At 41.3% G+C, this 24,453-nt stretch overlaps 1 protein-coding gene across 7 annotated transcripts in view; it reads left to right on the top strand.

Moving 5' to 3' along the window:
• Positions 1-24,453, top strand: part of ntng1a (netrin g1a) — a 249,908-nt gene that overhangs the window by 197,639 nt on the left and 27,816 nt on the right. For all 7 annotated transcript variants that reach the window (XM_069512898.1, XM_069512897.1, XM_069512896.1 and 4 more), the window contains one exon: positions 21,500-21,672. In XM_069512898.1, coding sequence (XP_069368999.1) covers positions 21,500-21,672 — 173 coding nt within the window. The remainder of the gene's footprint in view (positions 1-21,499; positions 21,673-24,453) is intronic.

Raw genomic sequence — 24,453 nt, 5'->3', positions numbered from 1 at the left:
CGCACTCATACATCCCTGTGGGGCTGTAGATTTGAGCAATGGCTGTGCGCCACCATCGGGCCGCGGTCGTTTACCAGCCCGCTGCGTTTAGAGTGACGCTCGCCTGAGAAATGTTCCCCACTGTTTACCAAAGGTAACACACAGTTCAGCCATAATGAGATACACTCTACACAGAGAGGCTTCACTCTCCTTCCCCCTCCCTCCCATGGCAAATCACTGCTCAGTCCCTTTCTCCATGCATCGTATACAAGACATAAGCTCCTTAACCCCCAGAATACAGTTCTGTGAGACTCGGTGGGAGCGATTTTGCAGGGGCAGTGAGGTTGAATCTGGCATATTTCATTGCGCTGGACTCGGCCGTCATTGGCCCGGATCAGGAGCGAGGGGGGATGTGGTGGGAAATACAGTAGGAGGTTTTCTTTTTCTTGCCACAACAGTGTGGGAAACAAGGAAAGGAACGTAAGCTCTTTGCTGAAGTAGGTCAACCTAGAAAAGATAGAGAGGGAAGGAGCACAACTCTGCAGAAGTGGTCGTCTTTGCATCTGTTACATGCGGCTAAAGTTGTTACAGGGAAGCCAGAAGTGTCATGCATGACCATTCCATTGTGCTTGATTACAGGGAAGGCCTGGACCAAAGTCGCTGGGGGGAAAAAAATCAATGCAAAGAATTTCAAATCAAACCAAGCATGGAGCTGTGAGATGGATGTGAACAGTGCATACTGCACGCTGACTTTAATGAATCTGACACGCTCACTGTTCCATTGTAGCAGCCAGGCTAAATGGGTTTGTGGAGAGAGAAAGCGTGGAGAGTTGGGAAGATTTTCTAATTATCGACTGTATGACTTTGGCATAATTGCTCCGCCTCTGTTTTTTCCTGTGCTTTACTGTAACCACAACCAGCAATTTCACCAACTGTCACTCCCCCTTTTCTCCTCCTCCCCCCCTATTCTTCCTCCCACCTTGTGATCAATACAGTGTAATTAAAGTTGGAGAAGATTCAGGCTAAAAGATCTCATTATGACACGTTCTGGTTTTCTTCCTTTTGGGCTCTGGTCCCCTACTTCCTGTTGTTGTCAGTTTTTCCTCTGCAGAGTAGGGTCGTTTCTGGGTCCTTGAATTATAAGAGAAGACCCAGCGCCACACCAAACCTGTACAGCTATTTGAGGGATAAACACCTTTCATATGCAAATACACTACCCACCACAAAACAAAAAAAACAATTGCGAGAACTCTAGGTGGGACTTTTGGCACTTTGTAATTGCCAAAATGAACCAGAAAAGCTCTTTTGTTGACTGAAGTTGTAAACTAGCTCTGAATCTGGCAACAGATTCTACTTATTTCTATTTGTGGAATATTTCCAACCCCATCTCCTGCTGTCAGTGCATTAATAAAAATGTACACCCCATATCGTGAACAAAATGTCTAGCTTGTTCTTACCTGTTTGGGTGCAGAAAACAGAGGATAGGGAAAGGAAAAGTTTGTTTTCGACAGTTTACAGCAGCGCAATTTGTGATTCAATTTCCAAAGGATATATATATGCCGCAGGACATTATCAGGGAAGAACAGAAACAATCTCAAGGATTCACAATCCCTTTGACTGCAGGGTAGACAGGGGAGGGGGAGAATCAGTTGGTAGACCTTTTTCCTCTGGTCTAGATTCTGGCCTCACAGAAAAAAGCTACCTCATTGACTCTGAATCCCCATACTGACAATAAACCCCCACATCTTGTGATAATACTCTTGGTCTGGTTTTAATTGTTTCATTGGGACTGCTACTATATGCTTGAGCTCACATACAGCATAACTTTCCATTTTCAAAACTCATTTGGGTGAGGAACAGTCTTGCCTTTTTTCTTTAGGCCTTGAAATCCGAGAATTTGTGGAAGTAAATATTGCAGTTGTGAGTTAGACCCTCCCCTCTTCTTTTGATCACACACAATGAAGACAGTCCTTAAAAAATGATTCATTTATTTTCAGGTTTCAAGGTTGAGTTTCTGCACTCAACCGTGTCTCTCAAACTCACCATCAATGGATTAAACTCATTGAATCTATCTCATTTATCAGTGTGTGCTTCGGAAACAAATATTTATATATTAATGTTTTACTGACATTGTAAATATGTTTGAGTTGAATCACACATAAGTTATAATCCTCTCATTTGAAGTGGACATGATGATAAATTGTGTCCAACTGACCCTGGACTGGAGATGGACGTTTATCAGCAGCAGGATGCGGCTCATTAAACAAACTGCCTTTATGCATCAAAGCCATTTGGGGAGTGTTACACAGTATGAAGCCTTCAGCGTCTCCAGAGCTGCGTCAAAACTGATCAGCTGAATAGCATCAGTTGTGTTTGAAGACTGTTTTGAAAAGTGAGGTACACTAAAGGTGTGGAGTTAGAAAGAAGCAAGCTTACCAGACCGCCCCCTGAAGATGGCTCCAGGGTGCACAGGCATTACATACCCCAGCCTGCGACTGCCGAACTGTCGGCCACCAAGTTGCATGGTGGATAATATATTTTCAAGAAATTAGACTTCTCTGCTATTTATCTCCTGCTGCATTGATTCTGCTAATTTTTGATGTTAGAGGACTGAAAAGCTCTACCTCTGTAGTGCTTCCATTAACATCCCAATGCGCATAGAGTCCTCACTTAATCTGTGAATCTGGATGTTACATCGGGGAAAATGTTTCCATCGGTGAACCACTGTATGGATTGAGATCAGTCTTCCAAAACCAATGAATTGTATGTGAAAACTGATTGAAGTATTGACTAAAGCTGAGGTGAAATCCATCCGTAGCGATCAGATGTGTATTTATTTATCCATTTGGCACATTACACTGCGTAACTGCAATAAGAGGACTGTGTATTTGGGAGGTTGTGCCAAATGCAGCGCAACACATTACACTAACACTGGGGATGAATTTTAAGCACTGAAGCGCTGCCGCTACTCTTTAGATATTTGGATCAAGTCCACACGAGTACAAATCAATAATATTCACAAGTGTGATAAAGGGGAGCTCTTATCTGAGGCGTACAAAATATACCATATGTAGGAGATTAGACACTTCATCTGTCCCACGGTGCAGGGGTCACGCTATTAGTGTATTCTAATTGCTGTGTACTTTAGTGCATGTGTGCTTTGGATACAGCTGTTTCAACTACAGATCAGCAGTTTGGTGAGTGATGGCTCTATCGGCTCTCCCCTAAGGGAGGAACAAACAAGAAGTCAATCTGCTTTTTCTCCCCGCTCCCTCTCCCACCATAGTGCTTGGCTTGCTCTTAGGCCTGCCTCTAGTTGACACATAATCTATTTGTGCTAATTTCATGTTTCTTGCTGCCCACTTCCCCCCTGAATAAGTCATTCCACTTGTCTACCCTCCTTAGTCTCTCTCTGTGCCACCATAAGCATCTATTCACCTCACCTTGCGCTGTGCTCTGCATTTCAGCCTCTTTTTTTGTTTTTGGAATCAGCAGTCTGCATTAGTCATAGTGTGGGAGAATGCCGTGTTTGTAGGATGGGCCTTGTGATTGGGCCAGATAACTTGGACCATCTGTTAATAGCCATACCACATGTTCGTTTAATGGCTGTAAGTGACCCTCACCCTTTTGTTAACCGAGCAACACTGAGTTAAGTGAGGTTTCTCTAATGTACATCTGCGTCATTTACTCTGAGTGTTCTTGAGTACAAGAAAATGTGCTTAAAGTAGCAAAGGTAAAGATACTCAATTTGTAATCCATTTAGTAACCATCAAATAAGTATCCCCTGTGAAATGTAGTTGAAGTGTAAAAAGCTTGAACAGATACACACAAATAAAGTTACCTCACATGTAAGTGTACTTGACAAGAGTACTTGAGTAAATGTTCTTTCAAGTCAAAGTGGAATCTTAGGGTAGTTTCTCAATGGTTGACCTAAAGACTGTCTCTGAATATGAAGTCTGAATGAAGGTTCATGGTCACCAGCTGATACTTAGCATCTTCGTTTCAGGATGTTATTCTGCAGCTGACGTCACAGAGGTCCTTCTGCCTTTGACTAGTTCTGCACCTTCATTCATCTCAGTATGACACCGGTTCTCAGCTGATGTGTATGTACTTGTTACTGACAGAACTCAGTTGGCCTCAAACACAACCCAACAACCTGCAGCTGCCTGTCTATGCCCTTTGTCTCTTGCCTTTTCCTTCCTCTTGACTTCTGTCCATGTCACTTCTCCACCCCTCTGCCTTTGATTCCCTTCTCTCTCCTCTCCCCCCTCCCCCCAACCCCCGGTTCGTCTCTCTCCGACACCGTCCCTGCCTACGTCTGCCAGGTAGAGGACCTCAAAGGAAATTTTTATCACTCATGGCAGTTTTATAGTTTTATAAGCTTGGACAATGGCATCTTAAAGGTTTTTGGGCAGAAGCTACTAGGAGCAGGGATGAGCAGGCAAACATAGAAACATCCCTGTATGAAAGAAACCATAATGTGGTATATTAGGTCCCTCAGTTCTTGTAGAGCCTCAAGACAAAGCCACCTGCAGCCTCCTTCTATGAGGCTACAGTGATGTTACCAAACAGTCATTTACTCAAACATATACTCATCTAGAGCCAGCTGTGGTGGGCGTGTTTCTGTAAGAGGCAGTATTAATATAGAAGTTGACCCCTTCTACCCAATTAATTGGATATTCCCAGCAGCAAAAACCTCCCCAAGCAATACATGTGTGAACCGTGAAGGTAAGAAAAAAAAGAGGTGGGGGTGGATTTAAAAACTGCGGTAGTGTATAGGCAGAGGCAGAATATGAGGTACATTGCGTTGGCAGCAGCAGCAGAAGTGCAGTGCACCGTATCTAGAGGCCACAGCTGCCTGTGCACAGTCATCTGCATATGGCTGCTGGCAACATTGACCCGTCGTTGCCACGTCTGTGTCCTTTATGGCAAAGGACAAAAACAGGGATATAAGTGGATGGCAAGACGAAAATATTCTGTGTGGTGATGTTTTTGCTGTCAATCAAGCCTTGGTTCAGATGATTAATTAGCTTTTATCAGGGAGCGTTGACATGTTTGAAACCACGCTAGCGGCATAGACATATTACCACTGTATAGCCATTGTTAAAATCAGCAGGACACTGCACTTTGGAGAAAATGAAATGTATTGCTTGATTCACAAAGTGCCAATTAAAATCTGCTTTTGAGAATAAAGACATAGTATTAGAAGAATAAAGTCACAATATTATGAGATAGTCCAAATACACTATGAAATTCACATTAAGTTACAACTTTATTCTTTTAATATTCAGACTTTGTTTTAGAATTTTACTATTTTATCCTTTTTATATTATGTTTTTTCTTAATTATGCCCCAATAATTATCAAACATGTTTGATATTAAAGAGTTAAAAACCAGGATTATTAAATCTCTACTTTGAGCAAAACCTAAGAGAGAGAATAGTTTGAGCTTTTTAAATGGCGAGACAAGCTACAGTATGAGTTCAGTGGACAGCTGAGTTGTTAAAGGTATGTCTCCTCAACCATTTTATCACCCAGACTAATTTCTTCTGCTTTCATTTTATATCACTGTAACCTTTTTGACCGAGCAAGATGTTGTACAACACGTCTCCATCATGCTTTTTTTGTCGGCATCTTCTTCCTCATGATATTGAAAAATATCCTGTAGTGTGTGATGTGCCATTTATTTCAAATCTTGTAGTGTGTGCATGTTTGAGATTAGAGAGAAGAATATCTGCAAATATTTAAAAACATCTTATCCCGAGATCTGAAGTTCATCTTAAGAGAAAATGGGCATTTCATTATGTTTACTCAGTATTGTCTTAAAATGAATTTCAACTAAATTTGAGCTGAGCCTGACAGGTTTACTCCTTGAAGTTAAAACTGCAAGCTGATAATTTGGAGAATTTAGTTTCACAAGTGCTCAGACTTATGATAGTCAGCGTAAGGTGTGATACATGTACATACACTTGCTTTAGTGCAGCTGAGATTCATATATATCTCAGAGAAAAAAACGATCACATCAGTGCCACTCAGACGCTTTTTACTGTGGAAGGAAAAGTGAAAGAAAAACAAACAGCATATCCAAGGTTCGAATGAATAGTTCTTTATGACGCAAAACAAGGTGTCCTTTGTTCTGCGTCTTGTCATTATGAGAAAAAATATGTTCTTGAACAAAACTTTATTCTCAGTGTTCAAGGACATCTGTCTGAACGGCACATTTCATCCACTGTGTCCATCTTAAGAAGGTGAACAGAAGTGTGAGTGACCCTGACTGTTTCCAAAGTAACTTTCTCCAGGCAAAGACTCTCCTCGCTGCGGTTTTAAACCTCCCGTCTTTCCTCCACACTGCCGACAGCTCTCACATACAAATAGCAGGATGAAAGAAGGATGGATTTTCACTGCTTAGTCTCTGTTTGCTGAATTGACCCTTTCCATAGACAATCCAGCTTAAACCTATTGTGCTGTACTTTCACAAGGGCCCTGATATTTCTTATTTTCATTATTATTCATGACACAAACAGCAGGGTGTTGACTTTTAGTTGTTTTCTGCCTGAATGAAGTCACTGCAGATGAGGCAGTGATTTAAGGAAGGCTGCCTATAGAAACCTGTTTAGGTGCAGGTTGTGTGATAAATGGCAGTGAGGCAATCTTTGCTTTCCAGGCAGATAAAACTTTGAAATGACTGGTGATTTAAGAAACTGATTGCTGAGGTGAAAAATAGCAAATTTCACCTGATCGATTAGTTTGTATGAAAGCTGATTCAGCCGTTTGGTTTCCTGTTGTTTTTGCTCAGGACAGCTTTGCTTAATGTCCCCCATTTTCATGGCAAAGACAAAACAGTTCATAAAAGAAGTGGCTAACCTTACAGATAGGTCCAGTGGGAGGTCAAAGATCAAAAGGTCAAACTTATAGTGAGCGCCCTCCACTGGATCACGGGACAAACTACTCCCCCCATGTTCAAATGTATGTTTGAATGTTCAAATAAAGACAGCTTAACTAACTCCTACTTAGTTCCACCAAACATTAAGCATATTTCTATTGTACTTTTCATTTGAACTTTTTCAGCAATTTTTGGATTTCATAATCTGTCTATCTAAAGCTTCTAGATTGGTGACATCATGCACCGTCAATTTACCAACTTAGCATTCACTCTGCATTTTCCCCATGAAATGCATTTTCAAGCTCTGAGAAAAACGTCTTTATGAAAGTATTTTTTTAAGTCAAAATAATGATGCAGTTGCATCACAAAATACTTAGTAAGCTGTTATAAGTCATTTATTTTGCTGTGTTATGTATTGTGTGCATCACTGTATGAGTGATGAGTTATGTTCTACTCATAAAGCAAAGCTGTTGGCAAACAGTAGAGCAAATATTATAAATCCCTTTATTTTCATCTCTGTTTGCCCTTTTCTGTCTTTGTCACACATCATCGCCAACTGGTGCTCACCAGAACTGCTTGAAACTGGTAGCAGGATTGAGGAGAAAGAAAGTATTTTTGCATAATCCTGACAGCAATAATAACATAACCTCCTGGGCTGATGTAATAAAAAATACTGCAAAACATTACCAGTGGTCAGAAATCCCACAAGGTGATTATAGTACTAACATATATACAGAATATTCCAATTTCAAAAACTCAAAATTCTTACACATCACCTGTGGTGTCTTGTTTGAGGTCTCCCAGCGACGATGAACATAAAAATGTAATCCTGGGAACAGTGTTAGAGGTAGAGAACAGCTCAAGTGTAAGATAAAATCAAGTCTCTGAAAGCTTTATGTACAAATAAAATCAAATGATAAGCCGCCATGTCACTGAAATTGAACCCACAGAATGTGTACTAGCCAATCCCTCACTATTTATCACAGACCAGAGGAATGGACTGGGTCCAGAGATATGAGGAAGATTCTATCTGCAGAGCAGAGGACATGAGGCCTCGCCTCAACAAATCCCTCTCCCCTTCTCAGGGATGAGGCAACACTAATTTTTCTGCTCAGAGAATGAAGGTTACACTTCAGTTTGATACAATATCGCTTGTTTTCCTATTGAGCGCTGCAGTGCTGCATAATGCAGATCTTATATTTTGAGCATTGATTTCCCTCCCGATGGGTTTACTATCATTAGCAGCCGGCACAGGCAACAAATTGGATTTATTTCTCGGACTGGAAGAGTGCACTGTGATGTGCCCTGCGTGACCACACAACTTGTACTTTGCTGGTATATGTTGTGTGGGATTGTGACGACCACAAGCTCAACATTTGCAACACATGAGGAGAACGTTGTGTCAGAGTAACAGTTTAAGGCAAAACATGTTTTATCAACAGAAAGATATCATTACATTAAACTAGTGTGGAGGCCTGGCTGAAAAAGGCCATCAGACCCAGATACCTCCCCCTGACTACCCCCTGAACTGGTGGAGAGAGAGGCTTCCACTCCAGCCTCCTTTAATCCCCCTCTGCATTATTACTGTCATCACATTCACCTGTGGGAGAACATGAGGGAGGAAAAGGAGGAGGTGAAGAACACAAGGGGGAGTTCGTCACATGGAATCAGTGGCAACATATGCAGAATATCCACAGTCTTGTATTTGTGTCTGGGTATACTTGTGCATATAATGTATGTGTGGACTTCAGATACACCCCCAGCCCCACACTCATGCACGCAGGCAGGTAGGTCTCATCTTATATCAATCCCAATCAAAGATAAGTCAAACGTTTACCACAGAGTTCTCTCAAAATCACAACCGTCTGTAGTTCCACTTAGCCGTCACGCAAGCTGATTTCTCTCAAAGCCTTTTTGTGTCCAGGTTAGGAGGGGCAGGATTCCTCTATTGTGTAGAAAAGGGGTCTCAGACACAGAGATGGTCCATATCTGAGGCATTTGTCTCTTTCTTACTGTCGACGGAGCACATTCAACATTCATGTGGTGACCCATTTCATTAATGGAGGAGCCTTTTCCAACTCCCCCACCCCCGTCTTGTCGGCCGCATAATGGGCCCTTCTGTCAGGGTCTGGTGACGAATCCCCTCTTTGACCTCTCCTTCACTTACAGCCCCCCCCACCTCTCTGAAGACTTGGTATCTATCAGTGAGTGTGGGGGGGGACAACACTTGCATATATAGTTAGTGGTATCAGGAAAAAAAACAACTCTCTCCTGTAAAGGTTGCTGCACTCTAGAAAATAATCAGTCTGATTTTAGACACAATTTGCGCCTTTAGCCTCCCTGATCTCAGATCCCAGTCTTTGCATTCTGAAGGTTATAAGATTCAAATTTTGTTAAATCTGTCATTATGTCTCTTGTCTCCCACGTTTTTTAAATTGGTCAAGAGTTGAAAATCCTCTAGTGTGCAGCAGACCTTAGAGTGCGTTCAAACACTATATTATATCCTGCTGCAATTTATCTGGAACTGTCAGTGGAATCATTTGATTTTAAAAGGCAGCCTGTGTATCAAATGAAACCAGTGTATTTATTCAGATTTAATTGAGATATGATTCAATGTGTAATAAATACAGAGATGAATTGGAGGCCAGGGGCTTAAATAGAAAACAAATCTGCAGGTGGAAAATAAACACATCACAAAGTGATATGATGAGAATCTTTTTGCAGATTTATGGATAGATAATTATCAGTGCAGGTCTTTTTCACAGCAGACATTTTGACTTGTCTCAGTAAGAGAGGACCAGGTTTGTGATAACATTAACAAGTTTAACTCTAATTAATTTCATTATTGCTGTGAATGTCTGTCTGGGTGGGTGTAGGTGTGGGTGTGTGAGAGAGAGAGAGAGAGTTAGAGATTGTTACCAGTGTCAAAAAACCCTCCATGAACAGTTCCTTAGTAAAACCACATTTAAATTCACTAGATTCTGATTTTACTTGGATCTGCACCAACCAATGCACACACTGATAAATATTAGTCTGCTAAACACATGCCTGATTGCAATGTTAAAGAAAACTCCTGGAACTGCCTCCTGATCCACAGCCGATAAAATAATAATAATGATGTTTAATGGGTTCTTCCTTGAGCCACACCCTACACAAAAAAAATGTATGTATATCTAAGTTCAATGTTTTCAATGTGTGTTATAACGCTGTGTTTCAGAAGGTGCAGCATAAGCGTCTAGACTGCCAAATTAGAGAAAAAGAAATTTGTTCACTCAGATGTTTCCATCACTGCTGTTGGGAGACCGAGCCGGCGGTCCACTGCAGTCATTTGACCTTAGAGTGAATGCTGAATGTATCTATTCCCTTTGCAGACAAAAGCCAGATGTCAGTAAGTGTTAGTGGGTTTTTTAACCAGTAGAAAAAGGGCTAAAGTTGTGTTACCCTCGCACACCCTCTCCTTTGCTTTGTTACTCTTTCACCCAGATTCACTCTCAGGTAGAGAAAATTTGATACAACGTGAATTGGCACTCTAACATCATTTGGTCTGTAAACACACACACACACACACACACACACACACACACACACACACACACACACACACATCGACAGGACTGACGTGGTAAGGTCCTGAACCTCCCCAAGCGAGATATTTGATTCTGAAGACGACAGGGAGTGATGAATAAAAACTGCTTGATAATGGGATCATTGAGTCATGAAAATCGATTCTAACTGAGTTATCTTTTGCGGAGGCCAATGAATGCAGGCGCTCATTATGCGTGGCCATCGGATGGTGCTTTAGCCTTCAAGCAGAACAGGAGTGTACAATAGAGCTGCGACCAACAAAAGAGGAGAAGAATAACAATCAAACAAAGAAAAAGTGCTGTATTGAATTTTCCAGATCTTTGCTCCTTTAGCAGGTAATGTGACTTACTGGAGCACAATGACTCAGTGGTGATATGGGGGCGATGGCTGAGATGATGGTGATTATGATGTAGGCTGATGGTGATTAGTGGGTCTGGGCAGAGTTTGACTCTCTAAGCTGACCACAAATCAGCAGCAATGGCCGTGTACATCTGCTCCCCCGCTGCTTCTCCAGCACCGAGCTTACTGACTGAGTGGACGTGAGCGTACTGACAGTGTTTAAGAGCTGAACTCTGAGCTACTATAAGTTATATCAGTCACATCTGGTCCATTCACTACCTGACACCAGTGGTTATTGCTGCCAACAATGACAATGTCTTGATAATAAAATGTGACATTAATCAGTAAGTGGTGGCAGGAAACTGGTATAAAGTGAAATGTTTTTCTTTTCTCTACTTCCAGCTGTTCCACTTCCCACATTGTGTCATTTACCAGTTACACACACAGTGGCTACAGCCTTCTGAACTCTGACTTCTACAGGCCTCTTTCATGTCCTGCAGGTCCCTTGTGCATGTATACTATGTAAAGCTAGGGTTGGTAATCCTGGAACGAGCAGGCCATACTTTGAAAATATGCAACTGATACATCCCAGCCCCTACCATCGACCTCTTTGTCAAAGCAACACCCCCAGAACACATGAACGTGCTCTGCCTGACAACTGCTAGAAGCTGACTTCTTTGTGCCTCACTCGCTAACTCACCCTGCTTCAGTGCTGTATGTCTCCTGGCTTGTGAAAACTCTGGTCACACACAGTAACAGGGCAGTGTGCAGGCAGACAGGTTGGTTACTGAGAGGTACGCAGACCAATCATTTCAGTCTGTCCAAATTAAATGATTGGTCTGTGTTTATTACAGTTCTTCAAGGCCATAGAACTGATGACTTATTGTACTGAAGGCTGTCAGTTTCATCAAATAAGAGCAAATACAACCGTTGAATCCATTTGACTTGACAAACATTTAAAGGTCAAAACAGCCATAAATTGTTGAAGAAGTTGTGTTTGATAGGATGTACATTTTAAGGCTGTTAACTTTAACTTGTGTATCGTTCATGTTTGAAAAGAAAAAGTCCTCAAGTTGAAATTATTTTGGAATTTGAATCATACACCTTAGAGCAAGAAGGAAGGTCGTACAGAGGAGATTTAACTGAACCTTCCTATGTGTTCTTTATGCATGTTAAGGCTGCTGTATTTGTGCACATTGTTATATACAATGTACATTGTGATATATATATATATCTCACTTCTCAGCATCCAGAAGCTGCCCTCCTTTATGTCTGCTGTGTTATCACTGACCCATTAAGCTCTAATGAGCCACTGATTACTTAAACATTGCTTAAACACTGCTGTCAGCACTCAGCTAAGAGGTCAGGGATTTACAAACAATGAATATGGAAATCTTTGTGGGTTTTTTACTTCATAAATATGGGTATAGACTTAATGTCTGTGCTGTAGAAAAACAGACCAGACTGCTGTTAATGCTCAGTGGGTCTTGTGGCTTGTGTTGTGGTTGTGTGGTGCTGAATGGACAGCTCCCTTATCCATTACATCTCTGCTATAGAAATGGTCTGCCGGTGCACATATGTATATTTGTGGCATCTTCAGATGCTCATATCACTGCTCTCTATGCAACATAAGCTAGAAGGTTGTATGAATAAATATACAATAATAAATGATGAAATTACTAAAATTGTGTTATAAATCCAAAATTTGAGATTTATTTTGCTAAGTAAACACGTACAACTAATTCAAAACGTTTCTAAATATCGAAAAATGAACAAAATATATCTTAATACTCTTTATACTATTTCTCTGCTCCTCTCCAACCACTCTTTCAACACTTTTTCAATCCCACTCAACAGAAATGAATCACGTTATCATACATGAACAACATTATATGGTAGAAGAGGCCTTGGCTACCTTCTTCCAAAAGAATGAATGATCTATTCTCGTTTTTATTTTAGATTGATTTCAACTCAATCATGCAAACAAAAGAAATGCCACCAACACCTGATGTTACCAAATGTTGCATCGCACTGTGTAACGAGGCGAAAAAGATGCCGTAGCTTTCTCGTAATATTTTAGCTATTACATATTTAAATTTTTTAAAAAGCAAACAACAATCTCCCAGGGTCTGCAGGACATCCGTTTTCAAAGGGTTTAGGTGCCCTCTACACACATAACTTTTACTTTCTAGAAAGATTGTTTGTTTCCATCTCTTAGTTCATTGTAATATAGCTGCTTGTAAAAAGCCTTGATAAGGGAGAAGGCAATAGCCAAATACAATTCAAATATAATTCCTGTGTTGCAGTGACCATTCTGCAGTGACAGATCAGTTTTAGGGACCATTTGTATAAATGGTTCATTCCAACCTCATATATTCTGCAGTTTTAAATTGGAACATCTCTTTTAACCCTAATATGCAATTCTATATAGCTGTGCAACCTCTCCGTCATTTTCTCAGCTCAAAGATTTGATGTGACTCCAAATTAAATGTAGAAAAACGCTATCTCACTCAGTGGAGTCTGAAAAACGGCTGCATTGTCACTTTTTTATTATAGATGCCTTGTTTGTGTTTGGCTTCTGTTGTTTTGTGTTGCTGAACAGATATCTTTCTCAAAGTTCACTGTTTGTGTCTTTTTTTAAATTTCAGCAGTATGTTTTTTATGTCACTTAATATATAAAATTTATAAATGTATAATACATGATATTGTGTATTATATATATGTGTGTGTGTGTGTGTGTGTGCAGTGTCTGTGTGACAGTAGTTGGTACTGAAACACTGATAAGAACGACCTTTTTCTTATCTCTCTCGCTCTCCTTCCTTATCTCTCTGTATGTTTCCTTCTTCGTTACTTCTGTCTCTTTCTCTCACTCTTTCTTTCGGTGCTTTTTTTACTTTAGTTCAGTATGCATTAGTGGTGTAAATGTCAGTTGAACAATATTGCTAAGCTTCACGGATAGATTTAGGTTTACGCTTAGATTTAGGTTAGGGTTAGGCTAGGGGTTTTGGTTAGGCATTTAGTTTTGATGGTTAAGGTTAGGTAAGGGGATATAAAATGCATTAGGTCATGAGTGTCCATCTGGTTGTGACATCCAGTTTCACATTCTGCTGCTATATCTTTTCCACATCTCCTCATAGATGTATCATCATCCAGCTTTGTGAAGATCAGGAGTAACAAATCATGTTTCTGAAAGTTTTCCTCTCTGATATTATTATGTTTGTCACATTTTAAGACAACCTATGTCTCTGTCTCTACCTCAGCTGTCATGCAGTGAACACAGACTCTTTCCTCTGTTGGTGGCCAGGACTTGTTGTGTTGTTCTTCCTCTATGGGTAGACTGTGGTCACTGAGTCTGTATCTGCTCTGTATCTACAGTTCTTTTCTGTAAAACTCAACCTCTCTCTGTCTCTCTCTCTCTCTCACGCACACAAACACACACACACACACACCTGCATGCCCTCCTTCTTAAAATCTCATGCCTTCTCATTAATCACCGGAGGCCCGCAGCCCCTCATTTGCTTCAGCTGAAACATTGGCCTCTGTGGTCTTTATGCTTTCAACCCAACAGTGAACACTGTAACCACCGTGATAACCCTCAGCTGCAGATTTAGAGGGAAAGTAGATGCTAAATGCACTAAGAGTTAACCCCTGCTCTAGCTGGGAAACTGCCAAAAGTTTCTGTAATTACACCTGCTCTTTGGGTCCCTGGTTTCAGATCCTGGCCCTTAGAGAATGTAGTCATGGGAAATCTCTGCACCAGATTGTGGGATTAAGTAACAGAGGAGAGCATTGTCAAAGTGACAGTAGCAAGAAGCACCAAGGTGACCGAAGACATTTGGAATGTAGTGACTTTTATTGTTTTCCTCATTTCCTTCTGAATAAATCTCCTGGTTGTCCCTGACACTGTTTGTTTTACACCAGTGACACCAGAATCTACTGTTTTGTTCCTTCAGTGTTTCCACCATTTATCTAGACTGTGACATATTCTAATTTGTCCCACCACTGTTTTATAATGAAGGAGACATTTCTACACGTCTCATTATAACATAAGAGATATCGAGCTAGGTGGGTGCAGCGCTATTTGTCCTGGACGTGCTCACACTGCCGCACTGCTGCTTATTGGTCCATAATATTTTACCGTCCACACAGACAGTCAGACCTCATAGTTTTCAATCCAGTTTCTCCTCTCATTTGAGGACCCGTATTTCCCTTTTAGTCTGTTTACCTGTCACTAAGATTTGTTTGCGGGTGATAGTGACCTTCATGCACGTGTACGTGCACCCCGCCATTGATTTAATTAATTCTGTGGGAAACGTCTTTTTCCTCATGTAAATTTTCAACATGATACTCTTTTATTGCTGCAAGGACAATAATAAAACAACAAGGTAGTAACAACAGAGAACAGACACTTATTTGTACATAAATTGCAGAGGTTTGATCCTACTGCAGTGCACATGCCATTTCTCTCTCCCTCCCTCTCTCTCTCCCCCTCACACACACAAAGAGGTCAAATAAAGTCTAACCTCTCTAAGTCTGCAGACGAGCTACCGACCCAAACTGATCAATCCTGCAGGATCTCCACGGAGCGTCTTCCTTTAAGGACTCCAATCATTGTTGTCACTTATGAAATGACAAGATCGCTTATTGTCACTTCTCCACCTGGCCTCGCCGCAGCGTCCTCGCCCACCATGGAGTTCAATCTCTTACTCCTCCGCAGTGCATTTCTCTGTCACCAGCAGTCTTGCGCTAAGAGCGGTATCAGCGAGGCCCTGCTTGTCGATTCTATTGAACTGGCTTGGCATGTCAGAGGCAGTAAAGAACTCTTGATTGACTCCTGCTTGGATAGCATGTCCAACTCCATACATTAGTAATGCTGAGGATTCGATAGATGGATGGCTTGGGTGGATGGGTGCTGGCAGGCAGCGCATTTACCTCAGCGCAGGGAACCAAAGATGAACAGAACTGGCGGGGTGATGAAACATGTGGTGTGTTGGCAGTGTGATAAAGATACATACTCATTGTTGTGACCTATTACTAAGATCTTATTATATTTCCAACTCAACAGAAACAAGACCCATTCATCAACTCAACAAAACAATCATCCAAATAATTAGAAGTGCTGCAGTTGCTAAGCTAACTGCCATATTTCACTTCTACTGTTACTCCGAGCTTTAATCGACTACTTTTCCAATATGTCCTTTTCCAGCTTAACAGTCACGACTGTAGCTGCTGTAGAGACTCTGCATGTGGTTATTTGTTCATATACGTTGCATCTTTATACAAACTGTGATGAAAGCTGTTGTTTGCCAGCGCTGCCATTCTGGCCTCGAATCATCTCCTGCAACATCTTCCTATCCTGTTTGCCAACTGTATGAATAAATAAAAACGTCACTGAAGGTGAGAGGACTGGTGGCTCCAAAATGTAAATAGAAAAATACATCCAGCACAAACACAGCACGACTCTTCTCAGTGGTTTTCTTCCTTTTTCTCTTTCTTACCGATCCAACATGTAAAAGTTTTAATTCATGAGGGGCTTCTATCGTGGATGCTTAACACTCAGGAACAGCCTGTGTAAGGGGTGTGCATGTACAGATGTGTATGAAGTACTCAAACAATTTTACTTTACTTTACTACATACCTTAAGTATTAAAAGTAAAAGTACTTGCTGAATATAGCCTATTCAGTAATGCAATGGTGTACGACATCATCATGGCTGAGTCTCAGTGTCTTAATCCTTTTAGGTCTTTCTTCACCAACGAGTGCTTCAGGTGTTCTTTGCTCTCATTGAAGGAGGCGGGGTCTGTACTATATCTGACCTCTAACATTAAACTGTATATGTAAAGTCTGTAATATCTCTCCATGCAGTGTCTCACTGAAACTATTCCCTCACGATAACTAACTGAACCAAAAGCTGACAGTTAAGAGAAAACTAACACCAAGAGTCTGCCTCCACTTTTCTCTAAGTGTCTGCTGTGTAGTGAGAGCAGGAGAAGGAGGGATGGAGGAAGAAGGATATAATTACTTTTTTTTTGTGGGGGGGGGGGGGGGGGGTGGAATGGAGTGTACATCCCAGGAGGGCTTGTGCTGAGATCTCACTCCTTCCCCCACAATGCACTGCGGCCGAGGAGGAAAGAGGTAGAGGAGGAGGTAATTAGCAGGCAACACGTTAGCAGACAGGCCGATCTGTTTTAAACCAATATATAAATGGCAGCTGCAAGAAAGTCAGTGGGGAAGAACCCAGTGGTGTGCATATCGTTACACTGTGTGTGTTTGTGTGTGTAAACGTGAACACATGAGTGTGTGTTTGGGGAGATCAGATGGGACAAATATATTGTACTTAAAATTACGGGTGTTGTGTAATTATTATCCATTCAGCAAATCACCTGCGTACGCACACACAAATAAAAATACATGCTCTCACACATACACACACACACACACACACATACATGCTCACTCGCACCTCAAGGTCTTTTTCTAGCCCACTCCTATGTTTCTGTTTCTTCACATATAATTAAGCCTTATGTTCTCCGCCCGCCCCTTTCAACCCCTGGTGTGTTGTCGCTCATTTACAGCAGACACAAGCTAAAAAAAAACAGTTATTAACCAAGTGTTTGACCCAATTGGCTTGTGTATGAAAACACCTGGGCGCAAGATTGAAATTTAATTGCTTCACTTAGTTAACCCACTTAAGGACCATGTTGAGTTTAGTCCGCTCAATTTGTCGAGATCAGCAGCTTTGTGCGTCAGGGATGTTTCAGGCTTGGATAGCAGCTAATTGCTATTAATTAGCAGCTGATATGTTTAGCTTTGACGTCACAATGAGCTATGGAGCGATGCCGGGAAGCTGAGTGGAATCACGTCGATAATGGTTGACCTGATGTTAAAGAAAAGGGGCGTTTTCACGAGGCTTTAAGTTGTCTTGTTTTTATCTGCTTCTGCTGGCATCATCAGTGGTGAGGCACAATATGTCCCGTCAATCAGAATCCCATTACTGCAGAGGTCATAGACGCAGAGCTCCAGGTAAGCCGAGTCCCTGCGGACCGCTCTGCTTGCATTTCCACCAGGATAAAGAATAATAATAAATTTACGATGACAATATCGCCTGGCTCCCACACTTTAAGGAAAACTTCAAACTCTTGTCAGGTAGAAGAATATGTTTGCTCCTTTTGCTCAGATAAAATAGAATCAGAACTTCAGTCAAGGTTTCTTTTTCTTTTTTTGCTTTCTGCTACTCTGGCAATTTAAGCTAATAGCCTCATGGGTAATTTTATGAATACATATCAGGACGTTTAGCTCACAGGCAGTGACTGGCACACTCAATAATGCCTTGAGCAATATCACTTTGAGAGCACCACACAAAAACAAAGATGCTTTAGCCCCCATGAATATTTATGAGTCGGAGATACTGGAGCAGAGTTTAAAATGACTGACTAAAAGGTGGATGGAGGAAAGAGATATGAGGAGAATGATACAAAGACTGATGGAAAGTCAGAGGGAGACAACCCACCAAGCAGGCCCCACAGGAAACAGAGGCGCAACATAGTCGGAATGGGAAACCTTGGAGGAAAATTCCTATGAAGATGCTGTTAAATACACGTTTACTTGGCTCGGTCTCGGGGAGCCTCCCCTGATTTCCACGGCTGATTGGCAGCACAACAGCGCTGGTGGGCATGAGACCCTGCGGGCTCACTGGAGGTCTCCCTCATTATGTCGACGCTGCTATCGTTTCTGGAAGGTGATTAAAATGTTGGCGATGTTAAAAGAAGCTGAAGGTTAAACCGCAAAGGGCTCCGTGTGAAGTCATTTCACAGCCACATCCCCTACCCGCTTCTCCTTCACACATACACACACTAACAAGCCAGACTTTATAACCCAGATAGAAAGTCTGTGGAACAGGGCCGTGTGGGACTTGATTCTAATCTTGTCTTGATTTGAGCCGCTCATGGGTTCAACTGAAACCACTTTTAACTCGATCAGCCCCTCTAGGTCTCAGTGTTGACTGGAGGGTAGTATAATTGCTGATGTAGTTTCTTTAGAAAGTCACACTTGAGTCACTGGGAGCATCCAGAAAAATGTGTTATTATTATAGTGTTATCATCATTATTACTGTTACATGTTTCGATTTTTGTGTGAGAACATTATTATATCTTGGCAGTAATATTAGCAGCACTGTGTACCGCTACGACAGCTTCATCATTGTGGCTTAGGAAATCCCATTGCTCAGCAATACAGGGTTGTCACCAGGGTATGTAATCCAAATCAGTTTGTATCTAAAACTTGATTTAGAATTTCAATTAACTTGAATTTATTGTTGACTATCAAATTACTGTTGCTACAACCTGAAACTGAAATGTGCAGCAAAAAACAAAGAAGAATTCCTTGGACATAAAACAACTCAATGATTAGTTGTGACTTGTGAGGTACACACTATAGACTGTATATAAATATAAACAACATAACAGCTCTAGATTGCTGCCTGTTAGTTGGCTGCGGTATAGGTCATAAATCCTTCCTCCTCCATGTTAGTTAATGGGACATGGGCCAAATTAAGAAATTATTTATTTCAAAGATTTCTACAATTTTAGGTAGTTCATACAAATGTTTGTTCAAGTGCATATGTATGGAGAAATTATGAAGCCTCATAAGAATGTTAAATACTTTGTACTTAGTTTGCAGAACAAGGAGAGACAAAGGTTTGAGTCAAAGATTTGATGACCTCCGAGCTTTCAGAGTCCAGGTATTTTATTCACCTGCAACGGGAACTAAAATCAAACCAGCTAACAGACTCTAACTAACCCAGTCAGCACTCAGCTTTAGAATTTGGGGCAAACAGCAGCTAAGTACTTTGAGTATCAAGGTCAAGAAGCTAATGATTTTATTAAATTGAGGATCAAGCTAAGCTGAGGTGAAGCAGGGTAAATAAAGTGAAAGAGGCCAGCTGTCACCGGAGTTTTTCACTGAGATGGTAGCAAACACCAGTGTCAGGCTATCTCTGTCATCTCCCTCCCTAACACCCTCCCTCTGTCCCCCTCTGTCCCCCTCCATCCACCTCAAGAACGACTTTCACCTGGCTCCCAGTTCAGAAGATTAAAAAAAGAGCTGAATAAAAGGGCACTTTCAGATTTGGTCTGCCTCTTGGCATTTTTCTTGAAATAAACAAACAGCCACTGCGTCATTTATCTGAGATGAGTCATGCCTGTTGGAACGCAGATTTCCAGCCTTTTTTGAAGTTGAAGTTGGCAGCAGCGTTGGATCATGACTCAGGGGGGACTCAACAATAAGGTTATCTTTGGGAATCAATCAACCTGGTGCTGATGCTGTGGGCACCACATTTCCACTGGTCATAAAACCCACTTACATCTGGATATTGTCTGCAATGGGAATGGATACAATCAGCATTCAGTCTCAGGTCAAATGACTCCTCAGTAGACATTTTTTCTACTTTATTTTGGCAGTCTAGACACCAGCGTGACTTCATGACATTCATTGAACGTCCGTGTGTTTCGTTGTAAATAGCCCTGAACATTTATGTACTTATTGTTTTTTACATCCTGGGAAAAAAAACGTAATGTCGTACATACTAGGGGAAAAAAAGGGGAAACTCTTCTACTGGCTATGGGAGCGGGATCAAGTGCCTTCTTTAATGGGTTTACTGGTGTTTAAAAAAACATGGATAGCTGCTAATATTGGTGTAAAATAGGTATGAGATGTCAAACAATTACTGAATTCAGCCAGATTATCGTAGTTTGACACCAGCACATCAGGAAATAGGCAAAGCAATAGACGAAAAAAATAAGAAGACATTCTGCTTATAATCCTTATCTAATATTAAACAGTTTATAAACCCACTAAGCTTTCTAAAAATGCATTTTACCAAGGGTCTACCTCACAAAAATATATTACACTCAGTCAGGTCTAGTAACTCAAAGTTCTCTGTATTCCTCAGAGTACATTATGCAGCATGAGGATCATAAATTCATTTAACAGATAGATTCCCCCCCTAATACTCATCTGGCAACAGCAAAAAATGAACTTGCTGAGTTTATTGTTATATGAAGGATCTGGTGAGCTGGATGTGAGTGAGGATTTAGTGCACCTTCAGGGAGCCCCTCTTTTCCAGACTGAATATATGCTTCTGAGCTCTCATCTCATATTAATTTGTCTTGGAGAACGTGCTGTTGCTCCCTGCCGCCCTCTGGCAAACAGAGCTGTTCTTCGCCTTGCAGAGGTACAAGCCTCAATGCCTCCATTCTACCAGTACTTCCACAATTTAAGACGGGCTTGTATTTTTCTCAGCCTCCCCTTACACCTCTTTGTCCCTCTCCCCCTCTTGCGATCTTCCTTCAGCCATTGACTGTGACCTTACCACAATTATGCATTCTCCAGTGGGACAATTAAAACTGAGCTACCTTCCAGAGTGGAGAGGGGAGGCAGAAAAAAAGGGAGAAAATAATGATGCCAGACTTGCTCTTGCGATCGCCTGCCTCCTTTTGAACTGGCTCCTCTTGAAGTGAAAGAAGCAGCCAGCCGTTCAGACTGTGTTCCACTGCTCAAGGACGCGCTGCCCTTCAGCCGCATTGTCCAACAAAATAAAAAGCTGTCTGTTTTACATTCCGTGCTGGAAAAATTCACTCATGTTCGTGTGCTTGTGCTCTTTTAACTCCTCCCTTTCTTGTCCCCCCTCCCGACTGCCCCTCTCCCTCTTTGACAGGTGCAAGTGCAACCTTCATGCCATCAGCTGCGTATATGACAAAGACAAGTTGAGCTGCGAGTGTGAACACAACACCACTGGGCCTGACTGTGGTCGCTGCAAGAGGAATTACCAGGGGCGAGCGTGGAGTGCTGGCTCCTACCTGCCGATCCCTAAGGGCACAGCTAATATCTGTGAGTGCACACACACACACAAACATACACAATTGTGTCTAGATGACTTCAGAGGACATTAAAGTCTTACTTTAACTTAAAACATAACCATCACTTGCCTAACCTTAACCTAAACCTGACATTACCTTACCCTAAATTATAAATTCATGATTAACGTTATGGGAATTTACCACACACAAACCTTAACAATGAACAATTCATGCCTCACCCTAACCTTAACAGAACCAGCATTCATTCAAGTTACCCCTAATAAAATATATAATAATATATAACGAGGACCTCAGCAAATGCGTTTTGCCTCATTAGGACCAAACTTTGGTCCCCATGAGGTCTACTAGTCCTGACAAGGTCAGTGTTTATGCTGAAAAAGGTCCTAAATAGGCAACAAAAATTATACACACACATGCACACACACAAACAGACTTATTATAAGAATGGGTTAACTGGAATACTTTGGGTCCTACAGAAACAAATGCAACATCCTGACAAAATTAAAAATAAAGATTTTCTATGAATGTTTGACTTTGACAAAGACACTTGCATATAGAAGTGATCACACTTGAATCTTAATCAGCATCTTTTCTATATTTGAGTTGTGTTCTGTGGAAACCTATGTATCCAAATCCTACACAAGAAGGAAAGTAATATAGCCGACAGGTTTATGTTATTACAGGTCAATTCATGAGAAATATGGAAAAACTGCATATGCAAAGGGAATAATGGTGGAAGCTCATAAGCACCTGTAGTGAAAGCATACACTTAAAGGCAGAGTCAATATATACGACAAAACTGCACAGAATTTTCTAAAAGCATTAAGAAAGTTTTTATTAAAAGATAAAATAACAACAACTGGACCTATGATATACTCTGTTGATCTGTGAACTTATATCCAAAATGATTCCAACAATTTTCAAACTGAGAAATCCGGGATGCTTCACTGTACCGTTGCTGTAAAAACTCCGGGCCAAACAAGGTATGATGAAGGCAAAACACACAGTTAGCCATTTAACCACTCGGCAGTTTTTTCCTTCACCTTTCCTTTGCATTGGTCACTAGTACTGGATCATGTTTATTTATTGCCATTTGAGGTCACCAAAACTCTCCCTGTAAAGCACAAGAGGACCAAGAAGATTATGGGAAGAGAAATTGTGGCGAAGACACCAATTCCCATGATCCCACACTGCTTCACGACTTCATCAAACTAGGTTTTTTGTTATTGTTTTAATGGAGAGACTCCTACTGGCCTACATGCTGTACCTTTAACACTTTCTTGCACCTTGATGTGATCAAATTGCTCTATTGCTCTGGGCTGCAGCACCATTTTAAGAGAAACGTACAATATTATTATTGCAATACTACTATACTACTACAGGGCTCCAGAGTGTGACCATTTAAATCTGTGAAGTGTGACGAAAAATGTTCCGTTGTTGCACCAGTGCACCAAACGTTTAGCTGGTGTGTCTCTGTATTTGTTCAAGTCATCTCATCTCCTCCGCAGAGTTTACACTCACACACACAGGCCTCGGGCTGGTCCCGCCCCCACTTGCTCACACACTGACACATATGAAGCAGAGATGATGGAGGGGAGGAGGTGAACTATTTGGTAAATGTAACTTTTTTAATTTATTATATCAGTTATTTTTATGCACTCATTTCTTAATACAGAGGTAAATTCTTTACCCTAATAAATCATTAGAACCCTACACACAAACCCCGCTGTTAGTGCAGTTGTCAGATTGTGGGAATTATAAGTGTTAGACACATCGAAGACCTTGATCGACAGCCAGTGTGAAGGAGAACAACTTAAGAAAAGAGAGAAACTGGTAAAAATGGATGATAACAAGGGTTTTGCATGAATAGGAATACAGGTGTGCCTTGCAATTCTTTCTTGCCCTTCAGTGTGCCTTAGGCAGATCAAGTTTTAAAACCACTACTCTAATTTATTAGCATCATATAGCTGGTGCAGTACGTTGTTATATCTGTGAGTCTTCCTCTGTGACTCCTGTGTCAACAGAAGCTGCAGCAGCAGCAGCGCGTGCATTTGTCTGACTTCACTCTTCGTTATTATCGTCACCTCCTTCTCAAAACATCCACTACGTCAAGTCAGTGCACTGACTGAAAAGACCGGGCGTATGTGCAGCATCAAGGTTTCATTTCACCATGTCAATTTTAAGATTTTCTAAGTCGCATTCAGCTGGGAAAGGGACTTTTAGACCGTAATGTCAATTTCAATCCTGATTTATACAAACTCAGAATGTAAAAACTTGTATTAAAATAACTATCATGGACAGTGTAGCAGTTTTTAATCATACCAGCTACAGTAGTAGTAGGAATGCTGAAGGAGTAGTAATGAATACTACATGAAAGTGCCAAGTTTGAGTAGGTCCGTGTAAATATTGAAAGGACTGTTGATTGAAAGATGTGAGATTGCGGGCCCTATTTTAAGTGAGCCTGCAATGTAGTTACATGACCAAAAGAACCGGGTGAGGTGGAATATAAATCAGTTCCAGTAGTGTTTAATAACTTCACTCTCAGCCAGTGAGATCATTTTTCTCATCACTTTGAAGACACTGAGACACAGTGACACGTCTCTTCTTGTATTTGAACATCCCTCCTGTCTGCGCCTTTCCTCCCTCTTGTGCACCTTGTTCTCTGAGCATGGCGACAAGGTACCACGCAGACGTAATAACGAACTCAAATCCTTTCAAGGTGAGGAAATGTCCTCACTGCCAGAGTTCTGCTTGCAACGGTCACTGGACTGCCATGACAACAGGGTCAATA

Source organism: Paralichthys olivaceus, chromosome 17 (genome assembly GCF_024713975.1).
Source record: "Paralichthys olivaceus isolate ysfri-2021 chromosome 17, ASM2471397v2, whole genome shotgun sequence".
NCBI lineage: Eukaryota > Metazoa > Chordata > Actinopteri > Pleuronectiformes > Paralichthyidae > Paralichthys > Paralichthys olivaceus.
Note: the sequence above shows the minus strand (reverse complement) of the source record. Positions and strands in the feature narration are given on the sequence as shown.